Source organism: Haemorhous mexicanus, chromosome 29 (genome assembly GCF_027477595.1).
Source record: "Haemorhous mexicanus isolate bHaeMex1 chromosome 29, bHaeMex1.pri, whole genome shotgun sequence".
NCBI classification, from domain to species: domain Eukaryota; kingdom Metazoa; phylum Chordata; class Aves; order Passeriformes; family Fringillidae; genus Haemorhous; species Haemorhous mexicanus.
The window spans coordinates 4468656-4488363 of record NC_082369.1 but is presented as its reverse complement, the minus strand read 5'-3'; the positions used below and the strand labels follow the sequence as shown (position 1 = coordinate 4488363).

The 19708-nt window shown below is 56.9% G+C and overlaps 3 protein-coding genes across 4 annotated transcripts; all 3 read right to left on the bottom strand.

Moving 5' to 3' along the window:
* Nucleotides 1-461: 461 nt before the first annotated feature.
* On the bottom strand, nt 462-1901 carry TPGS1 (tubulin polyglutamylase complex subunit 1). Its single transcript, XM_059869841.1, has 2 exons — nt 1570-1901; nt 462-1492 (listed from the first exon to the last, which is right to left on the bottom strand). The coding sequence occupies exons 1-2, from the start codon at nt 1893-1895 to the stop codon at nt 964-966; spliced, it is 855 nt and encodes a 284-aa protein (XP_059725824.1). The 5' UTR covers nt 1896-1901; the 3' UTR covers nt 462-963.
* Nucleotides 1902-2192: 291 nt separating this feature from the next.
* MADCAM1 (mucosal vascular addressin cell adhesion molecule 1) lies at nt 2193-4921 on the bottom strand. The gene is made up of 5 exons (XM_059870279.1): nt 4741-4921; nt 4261-4527; nt 3808-4128; nt 3000-3557; nt 2193-2654 (listed from the first exon to the last, which is right to left on the bottom strand). Exons 1-5 carry the CDS (start codon nt 4790-4792, stop codon nt 2542-2544), a joined length of 1311 nt encoding a protein of 436 aa, XP_059726262.1. The 5' UTR covers nt 4793-4921; the 3' UTR covers nt 2193-2541.
* A 2527-nt stretch (nt 4922-7448) lies between these two features.
* Nucleotides 7449-17536, bottom strand: LOC132339788 (hippocampus abundant transcript 1 protein-like). Of its 2 annotated transcripts, none has more exons than XM_059870278.1 (12): nt 17317-17536; nt 16367-16462; nt 15816-15878; nt 14778-14905; nt 14272-14386; nt 13581-13799; nt 13230-13343; nt 12703-12774; nt 12374-12462; nt 12158-12255; nt 11054-11220; nt 7449-10944 (listed from the first exon to the last, which is right to left on the bottom strand). In XM_059870278.1, exons 1-12 carry the CDS (start codon nt 17398-17400, stop codon nt 10735-10737), a joined length of 1455 nt encoding a protein of 484 aa, XP_059726261.1. In that variant the 5' UTR covers nt 17401-17536; the 3' UTR covers nt 7449-10734. The 2 variants fall into 2 exon arrangements, with proteins under 2 accessions (XP_059726261.1, XP_059726260.1); XM_059870277.1 differs by having other exon boundaries at nt 12350-12462; nt 17317-17533.
* Nucleotides 17537-19708: the final 2172 nt, after the last annotated feature.

The following is a 19708-nucleotide window of genomic DNA, read 5'->3' as shown; positions in this document are numbered from 1 at the left end:
TCCGCCGGTGCCCCCGGCGCTCCCGGTCGCCCCGGCGCACCGAGCGAGTCCAGCGATCGGCGGGCGCCCCGGGGTTCCCCAGCACACAGAACCCCGGCCAGCCTGCGGGTGCCACACCTGTGTGACAATTCACAGCAGCAGAGGCTGCTCAGCCCAACGATGCCTCCGGCATCCCCGGCTCGCAGCTCCCTTTGTGTCACATCCCGTCAGCTGTGCCTGCGTCAGGAGCCGCCACCCGCGGCCTCACCCAGACCAGCACCGCGTCCTGCCTGCAGGGAGCAGAACATCCGCCCCAGCACAACATCCCGAGCCCGCGGGGATCCTCCCACTGGCTCTGCCACAGTTCTGCACCTGCAGCCAACACTAACCCCTGGGCACAGAGCGTGCCTCAGGGGTCTGGGCACTTCTGCTGCTCATTCTGGCACTTCGTGCTGCCAGAAGGTAAGAAAATGGCCACTGAAAAATAATAAAAAGGCTTTAATGTCTTACAGCAAACAAGGAATTGAACAGTATAAATAATGATCAGACAAGTTTAAATAAATAACCCCCGGCTCGACATTCAGATGGTCCCGGGGGAGGGGGATGTGTCTCATCCAGAGCCTGCACTGCACATCCCAAACCACCTTAGCCCTCCCCAGCTGCCCCTGTGCAGCTACAGCCCAGCCCCACACTTTGTTCCTTCTGGGTCACTTCACTGCCCAAAGCAGCTCCACGGGTCACAGCCTCCATGTGAGTCCTGGATAACCCCTGAAAGCGATCTCAAAACACAGCTGGGCCACAGGAGCCACGCAGGGACATGGAGCTGCTGGGCACCATCAGAGCAGGGCAGGGAGTGTGGAAACTGGGAATCTCTTGCTGGGCACACCAGGGCTCTCCAGCCAGCTCCCCGTGCTCACCGTCCAGCTCGGAGAGGAGCCCTGCAGGGCCGGCAGCAGCCGCAGCCAGTGCTGCTCCCACCCGGCATCACTCCACAGGCTTCACCTTCGCTATGAACAGCGCCGTGGCTTTTCTCAGGAACTCCTCCCTGCTCATGGAGGAGCCCAGCTTCCTCTCCTGCAGCGCCTGGTCCATGGCCAGTGCCAGCCTGTCAGGGCCCAGCCTGGAGCCCGCCTCCAGGTAGCGGGCAGGCCGCGGGCCGTGCCCGGCGCCCAGCGCGTCCTCCAGCGCCCGCAGCACAGCCTGGCACAGCCGGCTGTCCGCCGAGTCCCCGGCGCCCAGCACGGCGAACAGCGCGTCGGCCTTGGCCGCGAACTCCAGCAGCACGCAGCAGGTGAGGACGCCGTAGCGGAACACGTCGAACGGGACGGCCTCGTGGTCGCGGCAGCGGACGCGGCGCAGCAGCTCGGCCGCCGCCTCGGCCGGGGCCGCCCCGCGCTGGCAGATGCGCCGCAGCAGCTCGCTGTAGAGCCGCCCGTCCACGCCCGCCGCCCGCCGCCGCCCGCCGCACCCCAGCACTTCGTAAGCCGCGCCGGCGTTGCTGTCGAAGGCCGTCCTGTCGCGACAGGGCACAGACACAGAGAGGCGGCCTCGCCCCCCGTCCCCGCCGCCCCCCGCCGCCGCTCGCCGCACCTGTGCGAGTGATGAGCCAGGCACACGTACCACAGCGCCCGGGCCAGGCGCTGCGGCGGCCCCGGGGGCTCCGCCGCCGCCTCCGCCAGCACCAGCCGCTCGAAGTACTCGGCCAGGAAAGACACGGGCTCGGCGGGCCGCGCCTCCAGAACCTTGAGCAGCGCCTCCCGCACCATGGCCGTGACGCCGGCTCGCAGCAGGAACTCCGCTGCGCTGCCCTCCGCCGGCCCGCCGCCCCCCGGCGCTGCCCGCCCCGGCTCCGGCAGCCCGCTGCCCCCCGCCGGCACCGGGGCGGCGGCCGCCCGCCGCTTCTCGTACGCCGCCATCTTGGACCGCACTTCCGCCCGGGCCGGAAGTTTTTGTGCCGCCATCTTGCACGCTGGCAGCCAATCGGTGGGCAGGAAGGCAGTGCGAGAACGCCGCCATTGGGCGAGGCCGTGGCCGCCATCTTGAGTGTGGCCAAAGGAGCTGCGTTATCAACGTAGCTGGCGCCGCGCCCGCCATGTTTACTGCGGGCAAGCGCCCCGCCCTTGGCAACCGGGCGGGCTCCGCCGGTGCCCTGGGGCCGGTGAGGGGCCGCGGGACCGGGGCCGCCCGGGCCCAAAGGACACTTTGTTGAGGGCTCGAACGGAAAACAGCTCTTTATTGGAGCACCGGTCCCACCCGTGCACCGAGCCCACGCTTCCCCGGGGCCTTCTGTTGTGACAGACAAGCGGCCTTCGTGCTCCCGCCCGTCCGCTGGTCCCGGGAGTCCCAGGCACCGGACCCAGCCTGGTGATCGGTGCCAGCCCGCGGGGGTCCAGTCTCAGTCCTGTGTCGCCTGTGCTCATTGTCTTTCCAGGCTTTGCCTCCCGCGGCAGCTGCTCCCCTCCAGCTCCTTCTTGCTGGCCAGGGGCCAGCGACAGCCGGGGGACAGCAGGGACACGGCTGGAGGGCCGGGGCCACCGGCAGCTCCCACTCCCAGGACAGCTGCTACCGAGATCTGAACCGTTTCCACAGGCGTCGAGACACGGCAGCGGTCGCGATGAGCCCCAAGAGCGATCCCGCTGTGCCCATGGCGATGGCAGGGCTGGAGCTGAAGGAATCTGCCAACACACGGAGCTGTTATTGCATGGAAATGCCGAGGGGTGAGGGAGTCACAGAGTTCACAGAATAATTCACAGAATCACTGGGTTGGAAGAGACCTTCAAGATCATCGAGTCTAACGCATGCCCCAACACCTCAACTAAACCATGGCACTCCAAGCCCCAAAACAGAGAAAGTGCAGCACAAGGTGTGGGGCTTTCTGGTAACTGCGAATTCCTGAGGTCCAGGAAGGTTTGGGGAAGCTTCCTGGACATCCCCCCCCAGCACCAACTGTGGCACGGACACGAGAGGGTGCAGCCCACCCATGCGATGGGGGCAGGGGTCCGCAGATCAGCACCACTCACCATCCACCACCAGCACCTCCAGGCTGGCCACCTGGGCGCGGTGGCCGAGCAGGACGGACTGGTAGTGGCCCTGGTGCCAGGGCTCGGCGCTGTCCAGCCGCAGGGCGGAGCTGCTGCCCGCAGACTCCTCCCGGTACTGCCAGAGGGCTGCGGGGGTCCGGAGCCAGCCCACCGTGGCGTTCCCGGTGCACCGAGCGTGGCACTCGATGCGCAGAGCCCTGCCCCTCATCCCGGTGGGAGGCAGCGACCAGATCTGCAGGCTGCAGGTGGGCATTGTCCCCTGGGGTGGCCCTGTCGCCGCCGTGCCAAAGCCAGGGAGGGTGCTGGTGGCCACACCTGCCGTGTCGGTGCTCGCCATGGGGTCCTGGGGCACAGAGGGCTCCGTGGAGGGGGGCTTGGTGACAGCAGCCAGATCTAAAGTGGTGCCAGCGTTGGGCCCCCGTGCTGTGGTGGGGTCACCTGTAGGGACACCTGGCCCTGGAGGGAGTGCTGTGCTGGCCACGGGCCTGGCTGTGCCGGGGCTCCCCGTGGAGGTGACCATGGCTGCTGTCATCACAGCTGCAAACACACAGCAGCCTTGGTCACAGGGGACCTCGCTGCAGCCCCAAGCTCCTCCAGCCCTGGGCACAGCGAGCAGAGCAAAGGGGCACTGCCAGGAGGGATGGGATGGGAGATTGAGGAGTGGTGCAGCAGTGGGGGCTGCTGCTGCTGCTGCTTGGCAGAGCTAGGAGGAGCACAGGGCAGTGGGGTTGGCTCCAGGGGTTGGGGTACATGCAGGCTGAGGTCCCCAGCCCCTCCTGGCACTCACCCTCAGCACTTGCCACCAGAGATGCCACCCTGGTGAAGGTCTCCAGCCCAACGTGCAGCTTCACCTCACACCTGAACTCCTCCCCTTCTGCCACCTCTGTCCCCTTCACCGACAGGGTGGAAACGATGTTACACAGCTCCTCCTCATCAGCATCCTTGCAGTCAACATCTGTAAGGTTCTCCACCACCTGGTGTCCCCGGTACCAGGTGAGGGCCAGCCCAGTGGGGGGATACAGGTGCGTGGCCGAGCAGGTCAGGTTGGCAGGGTGTCCTGGGCGCAGGATGTGGGGAGCTGCCTCCAGTCTCAGCGTGTCTGGGAGAGCTGGAAAGGAGTCAAGGCAGCATCAGGGGTGATTTTTGGCAGCACAGCATAGCTCAGGAGGAAAGGGGCTGCCCTGGGGATGCAGGGCTGTGCTAGGAGGAGGCAGTGAGGGACGGGCTGGGGAGTGCTTACCGTAGACCTTCAGTGTGACAGTTTTCTGGTAGTGCTGCCCGTGGCATTTGCCCAGGCAGATCTTCATGCCCTCCGTGGCCACTGTGGCATGCCTGATGTGCAGGATGCTGTGGGTGGAGAAGGAGGAGATGGTCCCCAGGGCAGTGTCCAGCCCCCTCCACTCCACCTTGCCCCCTGCACAGGCCAAGGAGCAGTTCAGCTCTGTCGAGCCCCCAAAGGGCACCACGGGCTCCCGCGGTGTCACCACCAGCCTGTCAGCGGGGCCACCTGGGCAGGAGGAAAGTGCAGGGTCAGGGGAGGGGACAGTCACCAGCACACCGGAGCTGCGAGCGCTGCGAGCAGCGACATGGGGACAGGGTGGCTGTCACAGCTCAGTGACAGGGACCTCCTGGGGCCGCAGGGCGAAGCAGGGAGAGCAGCAGGGCAGGGCAGCACGGTGGCTCGGGGGATTAGGGTGGCTCTTGGCTCCATGGCACTCACCGCTGCAGCCCCACAGCGAGCCGAGGAGGAGAAGGACAGGAGCCGGCTCCATCACCCACAGGGCAGCAGCAGCGCTGGTTTTCCCTTCTTTTCTTCCTTCCCCCTTTCAGGGAGCGGGTGCTGCTGGCCGGGGCTGTCTCCTTCTGGCCGCCGGCTCCAACCTCAGCCCTTCTTAAGCCCTGTAGGAACCGCCCCCATGAGCACCGGCCCCAGGATCTCCACAACTTCCCGCCCGAGGGGTATTTCCAGAGGGAGATTTCTGATTTTCTTCCAAGTTTGGCTCTTGCACAACACCCAGCCGACGGCCAAGCCGGCAGCCCCCCCAAACCCGGGAAAGTCCCTGTCCTGAAAGGTCCCCATGTGGCTGCAGGGGCCCCCATCATCTCACCAGGCAGCCCTGCACAGGCACTTACACCTCAGGATGTGGCTCAGATCCAGCTCTATCCCTGTTTTTTGCATCATCACTCCCCCAGAAGCCCTGGCAAACCAACCTTTGCATGACCCCAAGAGCTGCTGGGGACACACAGCTGTGGAAAGGGCCCTGCCAGCCTCTGCCCCAAAAGCAGAGCCAGAGCCTGTGGTCAGCCCTGTTGGTGAGCTGATTATTCCTGTTTATTCCTCAAACAGGGCATTTTCAGGGATGGAATCAGGTGTTCCTGTGAGGCTTGGTCTTGTGGTACAGATGGAGAAAGTGTCACCCCAGAGAAGGTGTTGAACACCCTGCATTATCCAACCTCGAGGCCCTCAGCATCTGTCCTGGGTCCCTGCTGGGTCTGGCATCACTCCCTCATTCCTGCCCAGCTCCCCATGGAGGGATGAGTCCTGTTCTGCCCCATCCCACCCTGCCAGGCTGCAGCCAAGGCTGGGGAAGGTCCCCAAGGGCTGAGGGAGGGACGTGCCCATCTCTGCACCCAGTGCTATCACAGGACCTGGACATTTCCCAGCTGGGAACTGCTCTGAGAGGCAGCTCCATGCACTGGGCGTGCCATGCATCATTTTAGAAGGTCATGCTATTAATTCTCTTGAGGGTGCAGAAGGCCTCTGAGCAAGGAAAGTACTCTGTAAACACTTCCCACCAAAAGTGCTCACTCAGCTGAAGCAGGTGATTAATGATGCTGGGCTTTTTGTTCCTTCCATCCTGTGTTAACAGATTCACTTCCCGGATTTTCCAGCAGCCTCCAGAGTCCCCTGCCCAACCCTGGGACAAGCCATGGCCAGGGCTGCTCCCACACTGCCAGGCTCTTCCCAGAAATCTGTCTGGGAACCTTGAGGACACACACGTGGTGCCAGGGTTTCACTTGCCTCTCCCACAACCCTGATTGTGGCACCAGTGTGATGAGAAAACCCCTGAATCAGTTCTGAATGAGAGCTGAGCATTTAGGGAACCACCTCATCTTAAAAAAAAGCTTCCCCAGACCTTCCTGGACCTCAAGAAATTAAGTTACCAGAAAGTGCAGCACAAGTTGTGGGGCTTTCTCTGTTTTGGGGCTTGGAGTGCCCAGAGCAGCCCCAGCCACACACAGAGGGGGCAACACAGAGGAAAATGGAGTCAAAACCTGATAATCCTCCAGTTCCAAGGGCTCAGCCACAGAGCCAGGGCAGGTCAGAGGACTGGCCCAGCTCAGAGTGACGTGGCAGAGCCCCCAGGGCAGCTCTTACTCACTCTGAGTGGGACCCACCACAACCTCTGTTCCACCTCCTGCTTGGTGGAATTCAGACCTTCCCCCCAGCCCAGAGGAGCACAGGAACAGCTCAGGGACAGCACCAGGTTGCGTGCACAGGGCAGAAGGAGCAAGCTTATGAAACAGGAGTGTTTTCCAGCCCACAGGAAGCCTTTGAAGGAGTGAAGGGGATGCTGGTTTTCCAGACTCAGGGGTCTGAACACCTTTCCTGGAGGCAGATTGTGCTTCCTCCCTCAGGGCAGGCGCGGGGATTTGTGCAGGGCAACACTTTGTCCAGAGATGTTGCTCAGGAAACAAAACAGCTCAGTCTGGAGACACAAAGCACCAAGGGACGAGTGCTGACTCCAGCACAGGATACCCCCAGAGCCCCTCGGGTTGGGGTCTAGCCCCAGGCTGTCACCAGAAGGGACAAAGCTTTGCCACTGCCCCAGGAGCCACCACATCAGTGCAGGATGTTATTGAAGGGTGGTCAACAACATCCTGCACTGCAATACCTGCCCTCTGTTCTCCAGCCAGCCACCTCACATGAGACAAGGCCCAGGTTTTCTCTCAATTAAAGATGGAAACAATAAAACAAAAGCTAGTTCCAGTCTGGAGGAAATGCACGCAGAAGCAACAGGCTGTGTAATGGCTCATGTTTCCAGGATACCATCCATCAAGCACCAGTTCCCATCCCAGAGCTGGCTTGGATGTGTTTATTTTTTTTTGGATTATATTAGTCACTTAGGACCATCCTCAGCCACCAAAAAGAGTGTTTAAATGAGTCAGATAAGATCTAAATTAGGCCTGGCTGAAAAATTAAGACAATAGAGTCAGGGCTACTAAAACCAGTCCAGGAGGAGGCTGCAGTGGGGCAGGCAGGAGCCAGGGAGCTGCTTCCCATCTTGGGCTGGGGCAGGGACTGGCAGCCCCAACCCAGCTCTCCCAAACCTACCCCACATCTTCACATAATTCTCAAGAGGAATTTAAATTCCGGGCAGAAGCTGCCTGGTACCACTGGTGATGGAGAGGAATAAGGACACAGACTTTTGACACAACAGGAAAGCAGCAGTTTAATAAATAATCCATCAGAGGGAGAGATTAGCCAGTTCCAAACACAACTTGAACCAAAATAAATACATTTTATCATTAGCTTAAAAAAAGAGACACAAACACACGTGATGGTGAACTGTGAGAGAGCAGAGGTGGGGCCAAGTGCCCACACTTAAAGATACCACAGCTGTCAACAGCCTTTGGAGTGCAGAAAAAGAATAAAAACAGGGAAGTAAAAAGTTACTACTTAGCAAAATTAATGGCAGAAGAGAAAGCAATGGTGTAACTCAGGTTTTTAATGCAACAAGATCAGCTGAAACTCACTTGACCTGCCAGGACTGCCGACAGGCAACTGAGATGTTTTTTGCCTTGTGTTTGGGCATTGCTGTTACCATCCCAGATTTTTAAGTCCCTGCAGACAAATCCTGGGAATCCCAACGTTAAACAGCCAGGCTCAGGCACTGCACAGCAGATCAAGCAGATTTTAAGAAAAGACTCCTTTTTAAAAAGTTGCATTTTCATATAAAGTAACAAGAATTGGCAAAAACTAGCTGAATGCTCCACAAGCCTTTCCAGCCTCCACGTGGGATGCTGCAGAAGCACCAGCCCTTCAGAACAAGCTGTTCTTCATCTGGCTCTGGTAACTTCAGTTCCAGCATTGCCTGGCCCAGCTCCTGCTCTGTCAGGTCAAGGCAGAGCAGTGCAAGGCTCGCAGCCCTGTGCCAAGGGAAGGGGAGGCACCGGGCCAAGGCCCCACCAAACCAGGTGAGAGGAACCCCAAGAGGGTGGGAAGGGATCCCTGCCTGCTCCCTGCACCTCAAAGAACCCCTGCTGCCAGCTCTGCACACCAGCACAAGCCACCTTTCTGCTGGTGATGGCACCTGTAGAGGTCCTGCTGCTGCCTGGTGCTGTGCCCCCCTCCATCCACCCACTGCCATATCCCCACCCCAGCTGCCCAGTGCTGCAACCCCACTGGTGCCCAGTGCCATCACTGGTGACAGCACAGCTGGTCACCTACCAGGCCACAGCCCCTGACCTGGCAGGCACCTGCTGGCAGCACCTGGCCCTGAGTTTGGGGGCTGACAAAGGGACCAAAACACTCCAGGCCCACGATGCACATGTCAGCATCACCAGAAGCTCAGGGGTCACGTTGTGAGGGACATGACCTGGGAGGGAAGATTCTGGACAGCAGCAGCAGTGGTGAGAGGGAATGGGACCAGAAACACATTGGTTTCAATAAACTATGCAATAAGGGAGAGGACTTTTAAAAATATATCTCTATATACTTTATATCATATAAATTATGCTCATCTTTTTGTAACGTGTCGCTGTATTGTACCCGTGAAGCTCTGAGGTAACAATTCTATATTTTACTTCATCTGTGTGTGAGGGAAAATCCTACTTCAGCTCACTTTAACCCATATAAATCAACAGATTGCCAGGACTTGGAAAAGTCCCGTCTAAAAAAGGCATTTTTGTGAGGAACAGAGGTGGGGGAACTGCTGCCTGGAAGTGCAAGTGACAGGATTTCCTTCAGGATAAAAGCTTACCATGCACACACAGTACTGACCACCCCACTAATGTTTGGGAATTGGGAGTGTCACCACAAGGAGCTTGAGGGAAGGGAAAAATGGGGTCATGGCAGGTCAAGGAAGCTTCTGCTGGCTCTGCTCCCCAGACCTGCAGCCAGACCCATCTCAGCATCCCTCTGTGTCCCAGCTGCTCCTAGTTCTGAGCACAGGAATTGCCACCAGGCCAGATCAATGCAGAACAAACTGCCAAATCTGTCATTTAAATACCCACCTCTGATAACCAAACGGCATTTGCAGTTGCTGCTGTGTGTCTGCAAAGGTCCACGATGTCCAGGGCCAGCACTGCCTCCCTTTTGGCTGCTCTCCCCTGGGTAACCTTCCCCAAACCCACAGAGAGGGGACCCCAGGCAGAGAACAGCCAAGGCAAGACTGGTTTGGCTGCTGCACCCTCAATTCCTTTAACAAAGGATTCCTGAAGTGTCCTTGGTTTGGTCCTTACTTCCCAGAACTGCTCAATGCCACCACTTCTTATTTACTCAAATCAGAACAATTGTTTCCTGCCCTCTGCCACATTTCTATAAACAACCACACATTCCCTGTTTGCCTCAGCTCCTTTCACCACGCTCCAAGCACCTCCTGCTCTTTCTGAGCACAGCTGAGCCTGCAGCAGAGGTTGCAGTTCCACTGTTCCATAAACAAAAGCCTCCACAGCAGGCTCAGAAATGCCACATGGAATCCAAACCCCTAAGTCCAAATCAACACAGCCTTCACCATCAGGATCTATTGGGCTGGGAACAAACCAGCTCTGGACACTCTTTGGCTTTAGCATCAGATGGTAGGAGCCCGGGGGCAAACCAGCATGCTTTATACAATGCTCAAGGTAAACAGTCATTTCTCTGACCTTTCTCCCAGGAAACCACTCATCTCCCAAGTGCTCAGCACAGCCAAGCTGTTTCTCCAACCTGCCAGAGAATTGTGTCTCCTAAACAACCCTCACAGCTCCAGGAAAAGATTTCTGAAAAAAATTCTTCTACCTACTGCCCATGGAGGCAACAGGCAAATGTCACCTCAGAGTGACAAGAAAAAAGAAAACCAAACAGAACCACAGCCATTGTGGCCATCCAAGTGTTTGTAATTCATGGAGTTGCCCTTCTCTCACCTGCCCATTCTCCCTTCTGTCAGCTGCAACTTCTTCATTTTTATCCTCTTCATCAGAACATGAAGTCAGTAGATTTAGATTTTTTTGGTCTGTCTCACTTGGGGCAGAATGGGGCCCTCCAGCAGAGAGGAAGCTCAGAGCTGCACTCCCTGTGCTTCACACACACCCTGTCCCCTCAAGGTGCCACCACAGCCTGCAGGGCTGCCAGGGGCAGCAGCAGGAACAGCTCTGGCAGGGAAGGGCCATGGAGCAAATGCCATATTTGATTCCAGGGGCAGCTCCCACCAAGCACAGCCCAGGCAGAAGGTTTGGCAGGGCACACAGGGGTCACGCACAAGGGCAGGTTTGCTTTCCAGAACTATCCCTCCAGTGGAGCAGTTCCCTATCTCCCCTTTCCATCAGCACCAGGTGATACAATTCCATTTCTGCACCAGCTGGGTGTATTTGGCTCGAAGGGAAACCTCATCCCTCCTCAGTAGCTGTTAGTGGCACAGTCTGTTACCTTGGATCCCTCTCTCCCCTTCCCTGAACTCCTGCTGAGTCCGTCCTTGATGTGGAGTGGAGCCCGAGGCAGGTGCCCTGTCCCACCTCACACACTGCTGTCCTCCAGCAGGGGCTCCTTGCCATCTGACCCCCCAGCTGGTGGGCTGTGGGGGTGGGCCTGAGCCCCTGCACTGTGCTTCTTGTGGCTGCCTGACCTCAGAGCCAGGTTGTGTTCTGGAATGAACAGGGCCACCAGCAGCGACAGCAGCACGGAGCACGCCCCGAACAGGAAGGGTGGCCCAGGGATGATGCTGCTCTGGAGACAGAGAGAGAGAGAGAGACAGGGATGATTCAAGCATGAGGGCGAGCACAGGCCTCAGCCCAGCCCTCAGCCCAGAAAACAAAGTGAGAAGCTGAGCAGGTACCTCATCCGTAGGGTTGGCCATGTTGGGTTTGGAGGCCTTGCCCAAAGTTTCCACCTCAGCCATTTCGTTCAGCTCCACGTGGAAGAGATAGAAGACAAAACCATAGAGTGCTGGCCCCAGGCCATTACACAGACCCCGAATTCCAGTGATCATCCCCTGCACCACACCTGGGGACAGAGGGAAGAAGGGGGGAAATGCCTCCAGCTTTCCAAAAAACTTGTTTTATTCGAGGATACATATTTAGAGCACTTGGATCTGGGCTGATGTGCAGGGGGAGGGGTTTGCAGATGAGCAGCTCCACTCAGTGCCAGGTTCTAGAAAAATCAGTAATGCTGGGCTTGCTGCTTTGCAGACTGAAATAAGCATGGGCACATCAAGCAACAATTTCCAATTAACTAGAATTTAATTGAGGATTCAGAGATGTACTGTGAGGCAGGAAAAATGCAGCAGCCTCCTCTGCCTCAGAGGGACAACACCTAACACCCACTTGCATCACTTGGGAGTTCCCCAGTAAAGCACCAGCCGTGGTTAAAGATAAGAGTGTGAATACTGCTGTGAGCACAGTGACACTCCACAGCTGGCACAGATGTTCCTGCCCACCCCTCCACCACCATGCCCTTGTGCCAGCTCAGCACCTGCTGGGATGAACCCCCCCCCATCAGATGTGTGTCACTGTCATATTTTCCAAAAAATCTCTTTGCCCAGGATTGTCTCCTGGGAAGCTGAGAAGCTTCAGAGAAAAATGAAAAAGAATAATTATCTGATTTGCTTCTCCAGTGTTTTGCTGCTTTGGAATGTGGTTTGGACATTGTTTACCAACTGGTGATTGTTTTATTGGTTTCATGTGAATTGTTTTGACTTAATGACCAATCACAGTCAGGCTGTGTCTGGACTCTGGAAGGAGTCACGAGTTTTCATTAGTATCTTTTAGCCCTCTGTCTGTATCCTTTCTCTATTCTTTAGTATAGTTTTAGTTTAGTATTCTTAATAGATTATAGATCATAATATAAAAAATTAGCCTTCTAAGAACATGGAGTCAGATTCATCATTCCTCCCTTTGACAGGGTCTCAGAAAATAGCCCAGATGTGTCCCCAAGCACTCACCCTGCTGGTCAGGGTCTGTGCTCCTCGACACCATGGCACTGATGGCTGGGAAGGTGATGCTGGACATGGCAGCCACAGCTCCTGCTGCCCACATCATCCTGGGGAGGAAGGAAGGAGGCAGCTGTGAGGAACAGCCCTGTGCTGCAGGGTGGGAGCAGCCACAGAGGGACAGAAATGTGGGCAAACCCTCACCAAGGCTGTGATCCAAAGCCATACCAGGCAAGCTGCAGGATCTGGAAGCCCAGGCCCAGGAGGATGGTGTTTTTATTTCCTATTGAGCGCATGAGAATTCCCAACACCACTGTCTGGAAAGGAAACCAGGTGTTTTCAAGGCAGGGGCAAGGAAAGGGGGCAACAATCAGGAGACAAGAGGACAGGAAGCTGAGGGACTTGGATGATCCATATGGGTCCCTCCCAGTTTAAGATCTTCTCAGTTTCAAAAGTCTGTGTGGCCACAGGAGTTCTGACAACTCAGCAGCCCCAATCAGAAATTTTGGACATTCTTACAGCAGACTGCTCAAGCCAACACAGAAATTGCTTCTCACCTGAGCCAGTATAGAGAGAATTCCAACTACACCAATGAAGGCTGCTACAGTCTCTGAGGAAAAACCAATGACCTGTGAAAACATCAAAGAGGGACTTTTCAGGCAGATTTGTACCAGGTGACAAGAGCCTCTCCATCAATGTCACTCCTATTTACTGAACTTGCTTCTCAGGGACCTGCACATTAACAGCCACTGCCTCTGGGCTGCCATAGGAATCAAACAGAGGATTTTCCTTGGCTGAAAAAAGTTTTAAATCACTGAGCTCCCCTTGCAGTGCCTGAAGGGGGCACAGCCAGGATGGCCAGGCAGACACCAGCAAGGAGCCAAGCCAGCCTTGCCCCAGGCAATGCCTAAAGCAGTCAGCAGGCTCACACATTTTTCAGGAGAGCTGGAACAAATCACTATTTCTTACAATTTCAACTTTACTGATTTATTGGCCAAGAAAAGCCACCTTGGACAGGTGATACAACTTTGATTGTATTTATAGGGCAGGATTTCCTGCACCCAGAGCTTTGGCAGAGACTGACCTGTCTCAGGTACAGGAAGAAGCTGGAGTACTGGCCGGCCTCAGGAAGGTAGGAGAGAAAGACTGTGATGCAGATGAGCAGCACTGTGGAGTCCTGACCCACCTTCCTCAAGGACTGCAGGGAAAGGGGTGGGGAATGAGAAAAAATGTTTTAAAATTTGACTTTAAATCACTGAAAAATCTGCAGGTACAAAGACACCTATACCAAGGGGTTAACACCTTAAAAATCAGGAGGACTAAAGCAAACATTAAGCATTACCAGCACACAGGAAAAGAGCAGTGCTGGATTTTATACAAATTTTTGACAATTTTTCGACAAATCCATTTCCCACACAGCAGCAGGCTCACTCACAGCGAATGGGTCAGCTTGTTCCCAGGAGATTGGGGCTCCCCAGGAGACTGGACGCATCTCTTCAGGCAGTGACTCGGGCACAGCCAGCAGGATGAAGCCAATATCCAGCAAAGCAACCCCTGAAGCCAGCACAACCACCAAGGTGTCACCGTAGGCTTGGGAAAGGTACGCGCCGATGGCCGGGCTGGTGACCAGGCTGGCAGCAAACGTGGCTGACACCTGGAAGCATAAAAATTCTCTACAGCCTCTTCTTCTTAAAGCCCATTTCCTCCTCCCCAGCGACCCAGGGAACTCCTTCTGGCATTTTTGGTGGAGAGATAAATATGAATTCACAGGGATTTCTGTGCAGAGAGAGGTGACAGATTCTCCTGGTGCACCTGGGCGAAGTTCTAGCAAAGGGGAATCAGAGCTGTCCTAGGAATTCCTGGATGGTGCTGTCAGTAAAGCTGCAGGAAGGGCAGGATCACACCAAGCATCACAGGCTCCCCCTCCCTGGTGTGGAAAAGGGAAAGGCCAGGCTGGTTTATACACAGCCAGAGATCAGTCTCCCCCTTAGAGCTAAATCCCAAACAGAAGGACAGAGAGTCTGTATGATCAGTCAATAAATCTCCCACCCTAATTTTATATCTCTCCTACCTGCAAAGGCCCAAATATTTCTTTCAAGAGCCAGGCCAGTGACTCAGCTCCTTACCAGGCCGTACGCCGTGCTGCGCTCATGCTCCTGTGTGATATCAGCAACATAGGCAAAAATCACAGAGAAGGTGACAGCAAACACTCCAGACATGGAAATGACAGCAAAGTACCACCTGCAAGAGCCCAAGGCACAGTTAGAGAGCAGCCACACCACGGTCCACAGCTGCTGAAGCAGAGCCTCTCCCTTGTTTTGCCTCCAGTCCATCCTGTTCCAGGGCACCAGAACAAGAACATGGAGTCTTGAAGTTTTATCACTTATTTTCCCTAACAGAAATAATGCACTGAGCTGAGGAACAAGCACAGGGGGCAGACCAGCCCTTTATTGCCAATTGAACCCTCCAGAACCAGACAAGTCTGTCCCTAGGCTGAGCATCCTCCTCCATTCTTGAGATGGATGAGACTCTTCCATCTCACCCTGAAAGGAGCAGCTGCAAACCCTCCTCCTTCGGCCTCTTGCTGCTGCCCCTCCTCAGAACCCTGGGGCTGTACTGAGGGTGAACTCACCAGGGGCTGATCTTCATCAGGGGGATTGGTGCACACGTGAAGAAGACGGTGAGAAGGAGGAAGGATTTCCTGCCCCAGACATCAGAGAGAGCACCAATCAGTGGGGCACTTAGGAAAGAGAGCAGACCCTGGGATGGACAGACAGACCAGAGGACAGAGAAACCCCTCAGTGAGAGCTTTCAACAACATCAGGAGACAACCCATTCTGATTGCTCCATGCAGCAATGCTGTTACAGCAGAGCAGTTTAATAAGCTCCCCACATCCTTTTAGGAAGGGAAAAACAAATCCTCGACCAACAAGGCCCCACTGAGCCCTCCTGCTCCCTGCAGAGCTCTGGGCACCCTGGCAGGACCTGGAGAGCTGCTGGCACAGCTCCTGCATGGCAACAGCTGCTGCAGTTCTGGGGAAAGCTTGCTTTTGTACATGGAGACAGGACAGACACAATGAGAAGCCAGGGCCATTAAGCACAAATAAAATTATTCAAGGCCTTGCCATGTCTCCCAAGCCCGAGGAAGGGCAGAGCCTGTCAGTGCTGGGGCTGTTTTCCAAGATCCTCTTGCCAGAGACAGCCAAGCATTGTCTGTGTTGCCTAATTCCCCAGTAAGAACCCAGGAATATTCCCTGTTCACAACTGTTGCCTGCAATTCTGCTCTAGTGCAAGCTCTCCAGTCCCACAGCACATTCCCACCTCCTGCCTGGAGATCACTGAGGCCACTTGGTTTCAGTTTCTATCACCAATAAATTTAGATGTCACTGATTTGTCATTCTGTTATGCTCCAGAGGATGGGCACAGGGTTGATCTCATGCTGGTGAGATTATTTCCAGCTGTTGAAACTCCAGCCCCACACTGACACTCCTGCTCAGTAAAATCAGCTCTCCCATGTCTGTGTCCTCCCTTTTGCATCAGGTTTGCCAGAGTCCCCTCAAAGTGGCCAAATATTGGCTGACACCAGCAAATTATAGAGATAATAATGACTTGTCCTTCTTGCACCCATGGCAGATTTAAAGGAAATCCTGGAAGCAGGAATATTCCTTACCTTGACTCCATGAATCAAACCATTCATCAGGAATGTGTGCTGAGGAAAAGTCTGGTGTAAGACCTGGAAGGAAAACAAACAAAAACCAAATGAAAAAGTCAGAGCTAGCAACTTCTGCAAAATTTCTGTGAGCATCTGCCAGCCAGAGGACTGGAAGGGCACAATCCAGGCAAAAGGGGAAATATCCTGCCAACAATGCCTCCACGTGAAGAGCTCTGCCTGCCTTTTCCAGTATGGGAAACCACTGCCTTTAAATGCCTTTAACCATAAAAATAAATGTCTTTAACACCTTCCAGGTCTATAAAGCACCCCAGCATGCTCAGAGAGCCTTTCCCATCACCTAAACCCCCTCTGGTTTTACTTTATGCCACCACATCCCTTCTCTACAGGTCCTTTTGTGCTGTCTGCATGTTTGATTTGCATTTTATATTACAGATGTATTTATAATACATCTAAATGGGTTTCTTTTGCATAACCAAACCCTCCTTTTCCACAGTTCCCCAGTGCTAAGACCTTAATGCTCAAAAGAGCTGCCATGGAGACACACTCACCGTCAGCATTGGCGTGGTCAGCAGCCCCCAGGCAAAGAACTCCAGGAAAATCACCACCACGGCGTGGTACACGCTGGGCTCCCCGATGCCCTGTCGCTGCAAAACACAACAAAGCCAAAAACCTCTCAGCAGCCTCGTCCTGCACCTCAGAGAGCTCACACAGCTGGGGGGACGTGGTGGTGTTCTCAGGGGTCCCAGGATGAGGGAAGGGATGAGAATCTTGACTCCATGTTTCAGAAGGCTGATTGATTATTTTATGATATGTGTTATATTAAAATGATATATTAAAATTACACTAAAAGAATAGAAGAAAGGATTTCATCAGAAGGCTAGCAAGGAATAGAAAGGAATGGAATGATAATAAAATCTTGTGACTGACCAGAGAGTCCGAGACAGCTGGACTGCGATTGGCCATTAATTAAAAATAATCACATGGGACCAATCAAAGATGCACCTGTTGCATTCCACAGCAGCAGATAATCATTGTTTACATTTCGTTTTGAGGCCTCTCGGCTTCTCAGGAGAAAAAGTCCTAAGAAAAGGATTTTTCATAAAATATGTCTGTGACAGGGGGATCCCGGACACGAGCAGAGGCAGCGAGAGACGCTGCTCTGAAAGGCTCTTTCTGTTCACAGCCAGCTTAGGGTGATTAAATCCACCCCCAGCGGGTCGGTGCGGGGCTCCCCGCCCGGTTTTGCCGCCCAGCAACGAGAGCGCGCGGGGAAAGCGGCGCAGAACCGGCAGGTGCAGCGCCCAGCCACGGCATCCTCAGCATCCGCCACTCCACCGCGTCCCGGGCCGGCAGCCGCAGCAGCGGAGCCGGTTTGAGGAGCGCGGCCCACCGGGGCCAGCCCTCACCGGGCACCGGCACCGCCTGCGCTCCCGTCAGCGCCGGTGCCGCCATCCCCCCGCCCCCGGCAGCCCCCGGCAGCCCCCGGCCCCGCGCTCACGCCGGCCCCGTCCCGGATCACGATCTTCTTGGCCAGCAGGACACTGCGGTTGAGCCGCTTCTTCTTCTTCTTCTCGCCGGTCATGGCGCCGCCGGGCCGCTGCCGATCACCGGCCGCCGCGGCTGCCCCATCCTCCCCGTGGCGGGCCGGGCCGAACCGGACCGGGCCGCGCTGCGCAGAGGCCGAGCCCGAGCCCGAGCCCGGGCCCGGCACCGGCACCGGACCCGGACCGGCACCGGGCGGGGAGCGCCGGGCCCGGCGCTGAGGGCGGGCGTGGGGAGCGGAGGGGGCGGCCCCGCCCGCTGGCCCCGCCCCCGCACCGAGAACGGGCACTTCCGGCGCGCCGCTCCTCGCGCCTCATTGGCTGCTCCGCCTCTTCCTCATTGGTCGCGCTGGTCTATGATTGGCTGGGCGGGCTGGGGGGCGGGCATTTCCCGCTGGCTGGGGCGGGACCGTGACGTCACAGCCCGGCGGGGGCACCGGGAACGGGCGGTGGCACCGGCAGCGACCCAGGGCCCCGGGGCGCCTTGAGGAGCGGCTGCTGCTCTGTCTTGGGCACCGCTCCCGGCCGGGGCAGGCCATTTCAACAAGGACACGCGGCTGCCCCGGGGCTGGCGGCACCGGCGGCTCAGGAAGGGCCGCGTTTGCCCCAGCGCGGCTCTCTCGATACCGAGCTGCTGGCTCCGTCCTCGGCACCGGCATCCCGGGGTGGTGACAGCCAAGCGCCTCCCCAGGACCATCCCATCCCTTCCCCGGAGCCCGGTGCTGCCGATGGGGAGCATCTCCATCCCCGGTGCCGGCGGGCTTGAGGCTCGTCCTAATTAATCCTGCACGGGCCGGAGAGCGCGTGGTGCTGATTACCTCGGTGCGGGGTCAGAGGACATTAACCGGGCTCATTTAGCTAGGTTTTGTGCTCGCCGGGGCCCCTCTGCTCCCCCCTGCCCGCTCGAGGTGGTGGCCCCGGGCTGCGCGTGGTGGCCACACACGACCCGGGATGCCTGGAGGGGTCTCACCGGGGGCCAGCGAGAGGCTCTCGGGGCTCCTGCCCGCCCGCGGAGCGCCGGAGGCTGCCATCCAGCCTTTATCCACGGAGCTTTTCCTTTAAGTAATGATTAAACCCGAGAGAAAGTCGCCTCGGGTAACTCCACCGGAAAGATGAAAGTAATCCCCCGATTTCCCGGGGCTTGTGTGAGTGTGGAGAGCAGCTCCATCGCCCCAGGGCTGCTGCACCGTGCCCGGCTGTGCTGTGCCCAGGCACGGGCGTGCCCGTGGTGCCCGGAGAGCTCTGCAGGTGTCACACTGTTACGGTAAAGCGCCCGTAACCTCCTCGGGGACACGGTGCCCTCCCCGGGAACGTGCTCCCCCAGGCTGGGCAGGGACCTGAGCCTCCCTTGGACCCTCCTGGAGCCGCTTATAAGAGCATGGAGAAGCCTGATTTATCCCAGTGCTCTGCAACGGCTTAAAAACAAAAGCAAGGAGAGAGATGAGAGAGCAGGGAAGCTGTTCCCAACATGGCAACAGCACATGTAATTCTATTACCTTGATTTATTGATCGCACTTAGAGCAATTACTGGCCCTCACCCCGTCACCTGCCGGGGAGCAGGAGACAGTGAGGAGGAGAGACAAAGGCGGCTGTGTCCTCCAGGGCTTGGCCGGCCCCCGGGGAGGCTCCGGTGTTGTTTGTGCCGGTTGCCGCGGGGGCTGGGGGGTGTTGGACCGAAGAGCGGCCTGAGGAAGCTGAAAACAAGCGCTGAAAGGAGCCTGTGATGCTGCGGGGATGCAGCCCCAACGTTAAGACCACTTTGGAGATGGAGGGGATGCAGGGTTGGGGAAAAATGAGGTTCCCCGGCGCTCCAGCACAGCAGAGCTGCTGTGGGCAGCACTCCAGCCTGGAGTCCTCTGACCCGCTCGAAAAACGCCGCAGCCCCCGGGCAAGAGCAAGGGCGAATCGCTCGATTGAGGTCAGAAAGTCCCTTTAAGGGTTTTGTGGGATTTTTTCCCCCCCCCCGCTTGCTGCAGTTACAAGCAGAAAAAAACAAGAAAATGTTTGTGCTTTTTACTGCCTGGGCCCTCCAGACAGATATAAACAAAGCGGGAGTCAGATCTGGCTTTGGAGGGAGATGAAATCACAGCGAGAGAGACCAGTGGGCTGGGAGGCACAGAAGTAGGGCAGCCCGCTTGTGCATCGAAGCCCGGCCAAGCCCTCCCCCGCCTCCCCGGCCAGCCCTGGGCTTCTGCAGCGCTTCCCGGGGATGCAGAGGTGGAAACAGCAGAAAATGTCCCCGTTGTGGGCGAGGGCAGCGCCGGGGGCTGCTGGCCGCTTTCGCTCCAGCTAACGCAGACCGCGAGCGGGCACAGCCTGTGCCCCAGCCCCGTGGCTCCGGGAGGGGCC